This window comes from Falco peregrinus, chromosome 5 (genome assembly GCF_023634155.1).
Source record: "Falco peregrinus isolate bFalPer1 chromosome 5, bFalPer1.pri, whole genome shotgun sequence".
Lineage (NCBI taxonomy): Eukaryota > Metazoa > Chordata > Aves > Falconiformes > Falconidae > Falco > Falco peregrinus.
The window spans coordinates 96,032,133-96,047,063 of NC_073725.1; the positions used below are offsets into that span (position 1 = coordinate 96,032,133).

The 14,931-nt window shown below is 46.6% G+C and overlaps 1 protein-coding gene across 19 annotated transcripts in view; it reads left to right on the top strand.

Annotated features, from left to right (window-relative positions):
- The window catches only part of FOXP1 (forkhead box P1), a 391,101-nt gene that overhangs the window by 301,165 nt on the left and 75,005 nt on the right, over window positions 1-14,931 (top strand). For 16 of the 19 annotated variants that reach the window (XM_055804566.1, XM_055804572.1, XM_055804560.1 and 13 more), the window contains 2 exons: window positions 12,388-12,525; window positions 13,613-13,702. In XM_055804566.1, the coding sequence (XP_055660541.1) occupies window positions 12,388-12,525; window positions 13,613-13,702 (228 nt within the window). Of the gene's footprint in view, window positions 1-1,748; window positions 1,893-12,387; window positions 12,526-13,612; window positions 13,703-14,931 lie in introns of those variants that run through there. The other 3 variants (XM_055804573.1, XM_055804574.1, XM_055804571.1) reach the window with 3 other exon arrangements.

Below are 14,931 nucleotides of genomic sequence, written 5' to 3' on the forward strand. Positions count from 1 at the left end.
AAGGGGATCAGGGCAGGAGGAGGGCACTGGTCTTGCGTTGATGCTGCGTGTACTTGGTTATGGCTGTAATGGAAAACAAGAATTTAAGATGTGACTTAATAGGCTTGAGGGTCGTGTGTGAGTGAGAAGTTTTTGCTGAAAAGATAAGGTAGATCAGAAGATTTCCAGACTGGGGTCTTTGGAGCATCTTATGACTGGTCTGCAGAGATGCTTGGGGACGTGGCCCGTTCTGTGTTTTGGCTCTCAGGTTGGCACAGGGGCATGTTACATGCACGGAGCCGTTTGCTGCCGGTGCTCCTTCGCCATCGGGGCAGCTGGGGATGCTGCCACAGGGACGCTCTTCAGCAAACGCAGTGGCGAGGAGGAGGAGCAGGAGGTCTGCAAGAGAAACTGTTGAAAAGTTTAAGTCGGTGCGTTCTGTAGTGTATTCCCCAAAGCAATCTGAGTTCCTGGGGATTACTTTGAAATCCGGGACAGGAAGGATTCTCTTAAGTGCAGGTGATAGTTATTGGCAGTTCATTGCATGTGCTACCGGTTTATACTGTTATGGACCATCCAGCACGTTGGAGTGTGTGCATGTTCGCCGCTGGGCCTGGCCGGCGTGTAGCGGTTATGGATCCCGGCCGTGCCTGTGCGCCGCGTGTTGACCCGCTCGGTGGGTGCATGCCCCTTTAAGAGGCAGGCGCTTTCTGATTCATGTAGGCTGTTTCTGGCAGATTTAGGGTCTTGCAAAAGATGCCCTTAGTCCCTTATTAAATATTCATAAGAGGGTGGGGTCACATTTTTGTGACCTGAAAAAAATCCCATTAATAAATTTGTTATCTGACGCGAAAACACTTCAGGGTGACGAGCAATCCGTATCACGTCCCATTTAACATCAGATCACAAGTTGTCAGTAAATTGGATCCTTTGTCTTTGCCTCTTGTGAGGTTCTTTAGCGGCATAACTAATGGGGCTGTTGTCTCCATCGCAAATACAGAGTGCGGGTCCGCCTGGGAGCGGTGGCAGGGCGGCTTCTGCCGCCCCGGGACTTGCGCGGCAAGTGTCTGGCAGCGCCGCTGCGCCCTCGCAAACGGTGCGCAAATGTAAACGCAAAAATGAAATAGCGGCGGCGATTTTTACCGAGTATTGCTACCCCAGGTGAAGCGGAGCGCGGCTCCAGGGGCAAGAGCAGCTGGGCTGGGGACGGCGCTGGGGACGGCGCGCTGACAGGGTGGGTTTGTGCCGAGAAGCGATTCTCTGAGCCTGCCCGCCTGGGAGGGGGAGGGAGCTGGCTGGGGGTGAGAGGGGTGCTGACCCCGCTGGCACCAGGGGGTGCGCGGAGCTGGGGGGCCGGCGGCGATGCCCCCCGCTGGGGGACAGCGTGCCCCCCGGCCGGCCGTGTGCTGCCCCGCGTTGCTGCAGGCTGAGGCTTGCTGGGGGGGGTTGTAGGTCGTTCTCCGCCCGCGTCCCCCTGCGCTGCCGGGGCAGAGCGGCGGGGGGAGGCAGGGGGGAGCGGGAGCCGCTGCTCACGGCAGAAAGTTGCGGCGGCGGGGGGGGGCGCTTCCCCCGGGCCGCCCGCCGGGGCTTTGTGCGGCCGCCGGCGCCCCCGCCGCACGGCTCGGCCCGGCGGGCGGGGCGGGGCGGGGCGGGGCGGGTCCCGCGGGGGCAGCGGGCGCGCGGTGCCCGCCGCGCGGGGGGCGGGGGCGGGGCCCGGGCCCGCGGGGCGCCCCGTTCCGGGGCGGGGGTGTGCGCGCGGCGCAGGGCGGGGCCGCGCGGGTGGCGGCGCGCGGCGGCAGCCCGCGAGCAGCGCGCCCCGGCACTCCGCCCGCACCCGCGGAGGCTCCGCACCGCACCGCTCCGCCAGCCCGCTCCATGGCCCGGCGCGCCGCCCGCCGCCCGCCGCCGCCCAGGTGGGTGCCGCGGGGAGGGGGGGCAGCGGCCCGGGGGTGCGCCGGCCTCCGCCTGTTGGCTGAGTTTGCTGGCCGGTTGCGCGGCCGCGGAGGCGGGGGGGACGCGGCGGGGGGGTGGGGACGGGACGGGACAGCGCGGCGCTTCGCAACTTGCTGGAGGTTTTCCCAAGTGTTGCGGTCCGTGCCGGGCTCGTGTTGTGACAGCTGGGGCGCGCAGCCCCGCGGGGGGACAGCCGGCAGGCGCGGAGAGCCGCGCAAAGCGCTTCGCCGGGGCTGCGGGGCCGGGTCAGCCGAGCGGGCTCGGCGGGCGGTACAGCGGGGGGAGCGGAGCTGGCGGCGCCGCCGGGAGCCCGGCGGACCGTGCCGCGGGATGCGCAGCGCGGTGCCAGCCCCGCCGGCCGCCCGGCGCACGGGAGGTGGCGGTGGGGAGGAGGGAACCCTTAGGAAGTGGGTGGTAAGTTTAGAGCAAAGTGCACATGCACTCTTCCTCTTTGGAATTAACTCCTTCAAAGCCAGCCCGTTTTACGAAGCGCTGGGGGTCTCGGCCGGTCCCAGGCACCGCCGCGCTCTAACGGGACGCCCGCGCCCCGCTGCCTCTGCCCGCGGTCGCGGCGCTGCCGTTTCAGCTTTTTAAATAAAAACAAATTTGTTGGCAGGAAACGTGAATCATTCGGGGTGACCGAGATCTGGTTATGAAAACGGAATGGTCGGATTTATTCGAGCGCGCTGCAACAAATCGCTGAAGTTTATTTCTAATAAAAAAAGTGACTTCCGCGGGCCACTTTGACTTTGGATAGATAAACTGAAATGTTGCAATCTTTTTCGTTTGGATCAAAGCTGATTTTCATGCCTGATGTTTCCGGGCCCGATCCTGGAGTGACCTGTGCGTGTGCAATAGCTGGAACAGCAGAAGGATCCCCCCTCCCTCCCTGCTGAATTCCTGTGTGCCGGATCGGGCCCTTCTGAGTACCCCTTTACTGGGCAGAGCTTTCAGGCATCTTGCACGGCTTTACACTGAGTTAAAAAGCAATTCCCTTTGCTTCTAGCTCTTTTGAAAAGTCAGGGCTGAAATGCGTGTTTCTACGTCAATATGTCATTAGAGCAGGCTTCTGTCTGGTTAAGAAATGGCTTTTGTTGATCGCGTGTTTATTGCGGTAGCAGCCTAGGAAGTCTCTAAAAGCGGGTGCTCTTCTCATCTCACAGCCAGCGGGAAATCTGCTGTCAGAGGGCTTTCAGCGAGCTCCTGTGACTACTTCCAAAAAATTTCATTGATAAGGCTGCAGAGATGAAATCCAAATCCTGCCTAAACAGAGTGGCTGCCTTGGCCTAGACTGTGATAGAGCTGAACTGCAAACTGATTGGTCTGACACTTTATAATCAAAGTTGATTTATTGTTCATTAGTAGTGCATTAGCCCTTTCAGGCAAGACAGTTATTTGTGTAGTGGCCTGTCAAACAAAAGACCGCTAGCACCTGTCATTTCTAAACCATGAGATAAGCAAGCAGATATTACGATAATGCAAATAGAAATACGCTGGAATGAGGTAAAGTTCTAGCATTTTCCCTGGAAAAAATACTCTTTTATTTAACGTGCCTCTCTTTGGCATAGAGGGGAACTGGACGATGGAGGGAAGGGGTTCCCCAGCGCCAGGACCATCAGGAGGAGAAGGCGTTAGGGATGAGCTGGGTGTGCGTGGCATGTGCTTTCCGAGCCCCTCCAAGGTGAGGAGGCAGCTGGGGCAGATAATGAGTTGGGGAGCGCCAGTTGCTGAGATGGAAGATGTGAATGCTGTTTTGTAGCCTGAATTTAATTTCGTTTGGTTTTGATTTTAGCGTGAGAGCAAGATCAAGGCACTTTGCGTGTTTTGTCCCCAACTCCTTCCTCCTCTTCCCAATGGACAGATGTCATGAAATGATGCTCTTACTGGCAGGGGTTAATTATATGAAAACTTGATGACATCACAGCAGAGCTGTGAGAATGTCAAAATACATCTGCTGCCATATTCAGACATATTGCTCTCCCTCCTCTCCCCCTATATCAGCTCCCCCCCTTCTCAAAAGGGAATGATCTCATGACATAAAACAGAAAACAACACAAGTGTCAAAAGAAAACAAAATTAGTGAACTTTTGTCTGCCACCATAGAAACGAGGATTAACTTATGTTATTCCAGAGCATGGAATGGAGACTATCTGCATGAGGATATATAGTGTATTGTCTTCTGTGAATTTTCATTTGACAGGGATTTTGGAGGCTGTGATCTTAATTAAATCTCAACTGACTCAAATAATGCATCTAAAGGCATGCAGTGTTGCGTAACCTTGCTGAGTTGGTAAACCATAAATCATCAGAAAGCTTATGATAGGAAGGGCTGCTTTGAAATTTTTTTGTTTGCTACACTTGTTTTTTGTTGGTTTTTTTTTTCCCTGGTCTTGTTTGACATACACTTTACTGTACCACTGTGCCCTCCCTTTTCTAAGCAGTGTTATTTTTGCTTTTTTTTTAAAAAAAAAAAACCAAACAAACCTTTGAGACATGCTCTGACCAGTCACTCAGCTAAACTGGAGAGAAGTCATAAATATAATGGGATTGACAGGGAAGCAATGAAATCCCAGCGCTGGCTTTCTGGGGATCTCACTGCTCATAGGGAGGTGCGGGTGCCTCACGTTCTCCTACAGCTGGATGAGCCCTCTATATGCATTTTAAAAGCGCAGCTCAGCCCCACGCTGAAATTTATGCTGGGGTGTAAGTAGTTACCAGGCACCACTGTGGAGTCGTAACGTATTGCCCCTGGGTTGTAATGGGTCACAGATGGATTATTGCACTAATGGACGGTGGGCTTTGACGTCTGTGCAAGTTGAGTTGGTTTTTAGTGGTGTGCAAGGAAGAAAAGGGTTGCAACAGTTGTGCGGAGAAGGTGAAAGGGGATTTTTAGGCATTAAAAGTGATGTAGGGCAGTCAGAGCAATTTCTTATGCAGCATTTGAACCTGGCTGTGCTGGAGCACTGATGTTGCTCGAGAATCACGTTGCTTTTAAAATGCTGAAGCTGAACAAATTACTGTTTTAGTGTCAAATGCTTTGGTTTCTGTGTTTGTGATTGCCTGTCCTGGGCAGCTGAAGGGAAAGGTAAGGGGAGAAGGATCTTTTTCATTCAAAAGTTTAAGGAGTCGCAAAGCTCTTGTGCTTTCTTGTTCTGTATTTCTTAGTTTAGAGCTGCTGTCAAACCTAAGCTGGAAGGACACAGCGCTTGGACCTACTTTTCCCTGTAGCAAGATAACTTACTGATGTTGTTTTCTCCCCCCTTTCCTAGGGAAAAGCAGTAGCAAGGGTAGTTTTATCAACACCTGCAAAACTAGATTGTGGGAAAGTCCTGACACCATAAGCTAAATTTGTTATTGTTTGGTGAAAGGCTTGGCTGGGTTTAAGCAGTTTGTTTGTTTTATTGAAAGCAGAACTGCATTACTGGAAACTACTTTGCTGTAGTTGAGTTAAAATGTCCTGCACTGTTTTGTTTTTATAAGGTGCTTACTTGCTCAACTTTGCTTTCCAGTTAGAAGGAAGGGGAAAAAAATACATCATGCACTCATCTGCAGATGTAAAGTGGCAGTGTAGAGATTGGGGGGAGAAGCAGCACTGGCAAATATCTCTTCCAACGGCCTTTTTTTTTTTTTTTTTTTTTTTTTAACCTTTCCAGCACAGTTTCCTCTGCTAGCAAGAGGATGTGTAGTTTGTACTGAAGTTGAATGAATATTAGAAAACACAGACTGAATATTGAAAAAATAAGAGGTATTGCTAATTGTTCTGTGCACTAGTTGGGGATAGATTTGCCTTCGTTGATTAGGTAAGATGCTGTCTTGTTTGGGAGGCACAACACCCCCCTCTTCCCCAAACTGACAACGGGTTTTAATTTTTAAGCTTTATCTTGCCCTTAAATCTGAAACATCATTGTTCAAATAACTGAGAACAAGGTAAACCAACAACATCAAAAAGGTCGGCTTCTGTGATTTCTCAAGGGCTTGTTATTTTGTACTTTCCAATTCTATTTGATGTCTTGACAAAACAAGATGACACAAGGGAGAATACATTAAATTTTGATTTTCATCTAACCTGTTACAGTAGTGGCAGCTTAATTTCTTCTACTTTTTACCGAAGGTGGCTTTTTGCACAATTACTCTAATTGCCACGCCACTTTATGAGAAGGTTTCTTTACGGGTTTCCCATTTCCCTTGATTTTGTGGGGCTTTTTTTTGAACGTGCTTTGACCTTTAACACAGCTAGCTTGCTGGTTGGAGTGTGTCTTCATTAGAAGTAAATCAGTGAATGGCAAGATTGTCAAAGAAGCAACTGACGTTTTCTCATTAGAATCTAATTTGCACCGTTGTGCTTAGCTGTGATGTTCAGCTGTAGGTGTCTGCCATAGGTGAGAAAACCTGCACATTTTAAGCAAATAAAGTTTACAACTGTTGTAAAGGCTACACTTGCAACAAGAGTAGCAAAGCCTGACCGAGTGGTTAAGCAGAGCTCTGTTTTGTATGGGAAATAAAGAGCACGGTTTAACCAGGTGAATATTTTTCAAGAGCTCGCAATTTTTTTCAGCTGGCCAGGACAGTAGGTATCTCCTCAGATGCCCCAAGTCTGTAGGGGTGGCACCGGGTTCAGTTCTTGCAGGAGAAAATAGTCACGGGGTGGAGAGAGGGCTCATCCTTCCCTAGAAACCTGTCGTGAGTTGCAGTTCTTAAAAATCTGCCATGGGAGGAAAAGAAAGAAAAAAAGCCCCTCTGTGTAACACTTCCTTTCTGCTTACATGGAATTCTAGGTGTATTAAATGTTGCCGGTTCAATCACACTCTTTTATTATTTAATTAAGCTCTCCTTAATGTATGTATGAATTAATACACAAATGTAAGGAGTCTGACATGCTGATCACTCTCAGTGTGTTACGGGTGTTTGGGGGAGAGGGTTTCAAGGGGTTTTAAAGGGCTTCAGGGGTATTTTTGATGTTTCTGAGCAGGATTGCTTTCGGTTTATTTGAGGCTTTTTTGACAGAATATGTTGATCTAACATTCCCTTGCACTAAACTCTGAAAAAATATATGGATTTTTTTTTTAACTGAATCATCATAAAATATCACCACTGTTAGGAACCATGTATATTGGGTTATAATTTTTCCTTTCATGCTGGAGCAGGAAACAAAAATGATAACTTTTTAAAATGTGAAAAATGATGATGATAATCTTGAGGTTGAAATCTCACTCAGCTTATTAAATGAGTATTTGGTGGTGTGTGTTCTGGTTTAGTCTGTATTTGACAAATGTTAGATGTAGAAAGGATTTAATTTATGTAAACTTTATATTTTTATGCAAATTAAATGGGTATTTATTATAGCAGAAACAATTATCCTGGCACTTAGTGAGAAACCTGGTATGCATGAGAAGTGGTAGATAAGATCAGATGTTTCATTCTGTAAACAAATAGGGAAATATTCCCGCTTTTCCTCAGCTAGAAGAGAATGCAGAAGACAGCAGACACCCTGACATGTCGGGGAATGTCAGCATAGCCCATCCTACCGCCTTCCGTGGGTCAGAGGGAGATCTTCCCTCCTGATAAAATATAATAAACAAAATTATAATAATAAAATGCTAATTTAATTTTAAAGAGGGCTCCCCTCCCCTTTTAATAGGGAGTTGTATTGTTATGAAGAGAACTGTTATGCTAATGACAGACTACTTAGCTGATTTTACATTAATATAATAAACATTACCTGTCTTTATGTGTTGTGCCGTATTATGGCAAAATAACTAACTCTAAAAGTGAGATTCCATTTTGCATAATGAAACAGCATTGCAGTTTCTGCGTGAATAATTCTAACAGCGGCATTTTTTTGCTCTTGGTTCGGAGGATGAAATACTGTGTCGGAAATGTTCTGGTCTCGGGATGGAAGCAGGTCCTGCCTGCAGCTCTTCTTTTGCTGGGCTCTGCTCTGGCTTGTGGGGTTGTGCTGCTCTGCTTGCCAGGGTATCGGTGGTTTATCTTCTCCTGTGGCATGAGCAAAGCTGGCTTGTATTGTTCCGGCTGAGATTTTTTGACATTTAAAATGTATTGCGCATAATAGCTTTCTAATAAGACAGCTCGAGTTAATTGTTTGGTTTTGCCCAGCCGTATCTATTTTTATTTGTAGCCCAGTATTTTTAACTGTTCCTCAGCAACTTGCTCTGTCTGTGTTCAGCTATGTTTTGTCCCGTTTGACTTGTATCACAAAATCTTTAACCAAAGAATTGCTGTTTGGAAATCCGAGGTGCCTGGAATGAGGTCTTACTGAAATTGAGTTTGAACGTACATCGCAGGAGAAAAAGATTTTCTGGCAGAGTTATTCTTCATGAATTAAGGAAATCCTCCCCATCTTCCATGCACGCCTGCTAACAGTTAACAGGACCACAACCGTATCCAACGAAGGCACGTTGTGTGAAAATGGCATTCTTTTTTTTTTTTTTTTTCCCACTTCATACAAGATTAAACTACTTGAAATTATTTAGCTAGTATTTAATTATATTAATATAACTGAATATGGGGGAATGGAAATGATTAAATAGGACTAAATCATTTTCATCCCTGTGACCCTTGTCTGGGTTGCGTGGAGGAGTGACAGATGCATCCCTGCTGTAACTCTGGTGTGAAGTTAAAGGTGAACTTGGTCCAAGTTGGTGGAAGTTTTCCTTGGTCAGTCTCACCAAAATACGGCGTGTTTGCAGAGCTTGTGTTCAGGGGTGGGGGGGGGATGGGCAGGCTTTTGGGGGATGTGGAGGAACAGCAGGCAAAAAACCCTGGGAGAAATAGTGTCTGAAAACAATTGTGAGTATTAAAGACATTTTTTGCCGTTGATGGTATTAGCATGTCAGCAGGTCTATACTAGCACAGCTCCGAAAGCCAAATTGCAGCTGTATTTTTACCTTTGCTGCCAGGTTTATATGCAGCTGGGTATCTACCACACCCTATTGTTATCAGTCAACAATACCAAAAGTAGTTCATTAATCATATCAATAACAACAATCGTGTTTCATGTGGAAAATAAACAAGTTAAAAAAAGAAAAGACTGATTTCTGGTCTGCATGCTAACTTAGCATTCTTTAAATATATCTGCCAGTAGTTTAATTTGAACTTCAACTCCCTGAAGGCAGTAAGACAGAATTATTTTAGTTCTTCATAAACTGCCTTCTGTGATTCATTGTTAACTCATAAACCACGCTCGTTTTCATGTACTTAAACAGTTAAGCCATTTTTAAAGTTGGTTTGTAATTTTTTTTTGGCAACACGTTTAAGTTGACATCTGAGAGATAGAAATCTAAAATTAATTTATAGCCCTCGGTTTAGGTTTCATTCACTATCGGACAAAATATCAGAAATAAATATTTTTTATCTAACATAATGTAAAGTATATTGCACAGTATCTAAAATAAAGTTTAGTTTTGACTGAATACACTCAAAAAGGGACCTATAAATATTAGAGAGCTGTAGTTAAGAACTTACATGACTGTTTTAAATACTATTGATTTAAACCACTGGCTAGATTTTATGAATCAAAGTGTAATTTCCAAGCTTTGGCTATATTTCTCATCGCTAAAGCACTCTCTCTTGTGTGCCTTTAGCAGCTTTCCAGACATTCAACACGGGATTAAATGATAGTAGTTACAATGATCAATAGGTTAAGACCGGTACAATCACTCTTACCGCTAATGACCTCGGTAGTAATGGGTAATAAAGTGTGGGCTATAATAGCCTATTGCTGGTGCTGCATGCCCTTTGATTCCTAGTATTACCAGGGACTAGCTACATGAAAAAGTTGGACGTTGGGAGTTAAGAGAGTGGATATATAGGCCATCATTCTTAACTATTTAAATTCCTCAAACCGCACGTGAGACCATGCTTGCCTGGGACACGCGTGTCGTTGTTAACATGGTAGTTTCTGGTTTATTTGGATTTGTGAAAGGTTTCCCTGGGTTGCTTTTGTGATAAGCTGAAGTACAGACCTTGGCTAGCTGTGGCTGTTTGCCGTGCTTATAGGTGGAAGGCAGGACCTTCTCTATAGAGGGGCAGATGTGGTGTGAAAATGGGGTTTTGGATGGTGAAATGAAGTTGAGTGATCAACGCACACTTGCACTCCTAGGTGTGCCATATAGATACACATATACACACTTTGGGGTTTTTGCCCTTGCTCATTACGTGCTTCTGTTCTAGCAAAGAGTGTGCAGCTAGGAGATTCTTCACCGGAAGGTACATGGCCAGTTTTCAAAGGTAGGGTCAAATCCTCAGATTTATCCCAAGATAAATATGCAAAAAGCCATGGAAGTGAATGGGAGTTGTCTCCACATAGCTGACGGCAGAATGCGGCCCTTCTATTAATCACCGATGTGTAGGGTTTACAGCACCCCACCCTATTCCTGTCTGTATCCCTGCTTGTCGTCATAAATCTAACTGAAGAGTATTTGTGTTGTCTATCTTCCAAGAAGGGCACAGAAAACATACTTAAACATGCTTCCTCTTCTGTTTGCTCAGTCCGACTTCAGAAAGGTAGTACAAACCCGAGGGTAAAATAAACTTCGCTGGGGAGGAGAATAATGAAGGTGAGTCACACTTTGGGGCGAAGACAGTGACGGCAGGATTTAATTAAATAATTTTCTACTCCCAGAAAAGTTTTTAAAAGCGTGTGGATTAAGGTATTCTGAAATGATGGGGTTATCCATCCCGGTGACTCAGTGTCCTCGCAGCTGGTCCTGCGTGGCGAGGCAGTGGCATTCCTGTAGCCATGGGCAAGCGATGCCAGCAGCGGGAGAACGGCCACTGGCTTCGGTGGGACTGGCGTTTGACCCGTAATTAATCTCCATTTGCCTGCACTCACACCGGCCTGGAGCACGTTAGATACACAGGAAGGTGCTGGTGCCATGGGGAGCGCGCTGGGGACCTCGCCGAGTTTGCATTAATGGGATGTCGGAGCGCGTGAGCCTGTGTGGGGCTTGGCTCAGATGTTTCCGAGGCCGTGTCTGGCCCTGGCACACAACATGTACACAACAACACGGGGAGATGCGCAGTGTACATGCGTCTGACCTTCAGGAACCATTTTTAGTTCATCAAAATTAGTGATGCTGAGAAATCAGGACATCAGTGCATAATGACTGTGAAATTAGGAATGAGAGCTTGCTATGCAAATGACAGGACAAATCATGTGAAAAAGTCAAGATAAACTGCATATTAAGACATTATGTTACATAAAATTAATACTGCATTTCTCTCTTGCTTACTACTACACTGGAAGATTTTTTTTTTTTAAACTCCTTTATCTTCGCATCAGCTATTGTCTGCTGATTTTTTTTTTAAACGAGGTGCACAGAAAAAGTGCTAAACATATTATTACCTTTTATTGTAATACATGAGATGACAGGAGATCCTTTTTAGCAAAGTATATCCTTTACTGCTTTTAGTTTTGTGCTGTCACGTATTTGATTTGAAACTATAGAAAAGTCAGGTGCTTAAATATTACTGTTAAAACTCATATGGGTTTTGTCTTTTCCTCTATTGTTTTTTTTTTTTTCTTCTCCTTTTCTTTTCCTTTTTTGGGGTGGAGGGTAGAGGGGTGGGTTTCTCGGGAAATAGTCTTCTTGCATTACTAGGACTGACAAAATGGTTCTCATGTAGTCTGCAAATTAAACACAAGTGCAGTGATTATTTTGAATAGCTAAATTACATTCTAGAAAGCTTGCAGAATTCATAGCATTGTCATTAGGTATCCGCTTGAATACAATTTGTGTAACCTTGGCCAAGACAGCCTGTCATTTTAATGTCAGTGTTTTATCTGAACAAGACATCATCCTTTCAGATACAGTGTACAGGTTCCTTGCAAAGATGCCCGTGCAGAAACGTGTTAACAGTTGCAAATATGAAATGCTATCAAGTTCATCACTGTAGCTGTTTGTCACTGAAATGTCATGGAAAGCGGCTTTTAATGGTATCTCACATAATATGAAAGAATTGAAGACATCTGTATGCTGGGTGAATATGGAATGGTAAAGACATCGTGGTAGGGCCTTGCTGTTAAAATTGCATAGGAGTCTAGTGCCGTTATTCACATCACTGAGCCTTCCTTCAATTTCCTTAAAAACCTGTCGTAATAGGGTCTAGATCGCATCAGCCTGGGATACTGGGCTGCTGGATTTCTGCACGGAAGGCAAGGGCTTTCTGGGAGGGAAAGGACCTAGTTGGCGGATTCTTGTAAAAATAATTAAATCGTAACAGTGTTTGTCATGTTATTGCGAAGGGAATTCTTATAAGTGAGCAATGTTTTGCGAAAGGGGAACTTAGTCACTGGGAAAATGTGTGGTGGGTACTTCTGCCCGCTGTGGTGGGCTGTGAGGGCACCCCCGGTGCCAGGCACGGGGGTGGTGGGTGGTGCGGGGGAGTTGTGGCGATGCGCTCTGACCCCCTCTGCACTTTCCTCTTGTGCTTCAGGTTCCAGTGTCGGTGGCTATGATGACACCTCAAGTGATCACTCCCCAGCAAATGCAGCAGATCCTCCAGCAACAAGTGCTAACTCCCCAGCAACTCCAAGTCCTGCTCCAACAGCAGCAGGCACTCATGCTTCAACAGGTAATTGTTTCCTTAACAGCTGCTCGGGTGGCCCCTGCAGAACCTGGAGGGCTTCGCCTCCCAAAACGTTCCTGCGGAGAGAAGCTGCCCATGTCTCAGGTCCAAACCTTGGAGCAGCCATGCGCTGAGATGAACTGACTGCTCTTTTGTTTTTAATTCTAGAAATAGCTACTGGAAACAAATCCAGGGAGCAGTGCTAGGAGCGTTTCCAAGATCAGCTAAATAATACAGATGCATATTTAAGTGTCAGGACTTCGGCAGATGTCCCTGTTGCTTTTGCCTGCATCCCCCAGAAAGCATGGTGTGTCCTGACTAATGCGAATAAACACGGTAGTATGGTGACACTTGCCATTTTAGACGTCGTTACGTCCATCTGGAACTGTAAAGGACTATGGATACGGTGGCAATAAAAGCAGAGAGGTTTGCAAGCCTTAATCTGTTTGATTTCAGCCAACGTATGCCGTGCGGTGTGTCAGTGTTTCTCACAGCCCGTGGTCCTTTTTCAGCTGAAAAGTTTGCCACCGACGAGCCCCAAGGCTCCGTTATCAGAGGACATGGCACAGCGGGGGCTCACGAGTCCCGGGCGGGTGGCAGCATCCTCCCCAGCCCGATCTTGCGTGCTCCCTCCTGCCCGCGCCCGAGCGCTGCCTGCGCGGCGCACATCTGGGGAGCGGGGAGGAGGAGAGTATTTCCCAGGATGTCTATGCATGTATTGAACAACACTTAATACAGTCAAACCCTATCATTTAGAAAGCATGTGTGTTTCACAACAGAGATTCGCCAGGCTCTCTCAGCAAGGGCATTCTGGCTTTGTTGTTACAATCAAAGGTCATTCCTTGCCTTATTTTAATTAGTTTGTGTAGAAAATGGTATGTTTTTCATCAGTTCATTTTGGAGATTACTTTTCAAACGATAATGCCAAGAATAGTCAGTGTGCACTGAATTTATTGTTGAGTTTCAAACTAAAGGTCAGACCATTACAGATAAAAGGATGCTATTTTTCACATCACAGTTTGTGTGTTACACCAAAAGGGACACTGAATTGGCTCTCCACTTTGTTACTTACCATCTTTCCTTTTCTTTGTAGCAGCAGCTTCAAGAGTTTTATAAGAAACAACAGGAACAGTTGCAGCTTCAACTTTTACAGCAACAACATGCTGGAAAACAGCCTAAAGAGGTACAGACAATACCCATTTTACTTTCAAACCGCAGATCCCCGGGGACTGTCTAGTGGCTATTAAACTGTCATTCATCTTATAAATGATTGCACAACTGAACTGACTCTATCGGGTCTCAGCTTTCAGATTTAGAGTTATTGTCCTGTTTTCGCCTGTGTTTTCCTGTGCTTTCCATTTGCTTGCTGCCACATATTTTATAGCAGGGGACCATGCCTTGATGTTCGGTATGAGTACTGGAGCAAGCATCTAGACTTGTATCTTGGGAGAGTGCTTTTGGAAGTTAGTTATGTTGGAGAGGGGAGGGGGCAAGCAGCCGGCCCAGATACCGTGCTGTCCGCTGGAAGCAGGGCAGAATGCCAAGAGACATTGGGTTTGGACTTGCCGTTTCCAGTGGAGAGGTTCTGGTTGCAGGTTCCTCGCAGCGTGGGCTTAGCAGGGACTGACCGCACTGGAGCATCATCGGTGGCGACACCGAGAAGCGAGGTCTGGGAGACAGAGGTAGCATGGGAACGCTGCCCGTTCACGGCGTGGTGGCAGGAGACCTTGCTGTGATGCCACCATGGTCCATGGCAGGAATGGGACGGGCCCGGGCACTTTCTGCCTGTCCTTTAAATACACTTCCCTTTCAAAATACCTGTCATGTCCTCAACTTTGTTGATTGTGGTGTGCTGAAATTTAATTTTGCTGCAGTTACATTTCTTTTTAAGGCACCGAGTTCACCTCTGGAGTCACGAGGCGTTCGAGGCTTCCATGTTTAATCTGACATCAGTGCTGGCTTGGGTAGATCCTCGAAAGCTGCCTCTTGGCACAAGATGCTGCCCGATGTCCTGCGATAGCGGCAGCACTTCTGTGTCACTTCACAAACGGCGTTGCTCAAAGCGCACATCAATTCCTGCCCCCTGCCTGCCCCCCCTTGAAATTTTGGTACATTGTGCCACCTGTGCCAAGTTTTAACCCAGAGTGAATTTTTCCAGCTGAGTTATAAACCCTTGAAAATAGGGGGGTTTATAATGGAAACGCTGACACAACCTTAACCATAGCGCGCTTACGGGCACCACTATAATAAAAAAGGAACAGATTAAAAAGTGTCTAAAATGTAAATCTAAAGGACTAACAGTAATTAAAATGGAAATGGCACAGGGAGGGAAGGCATGTAATTGTGAGATATCACTGTGCAGAATGCTCTCAGCTTTGTTTTGCTGGCTGTTTTTCTAATTCAGTAGGGCTT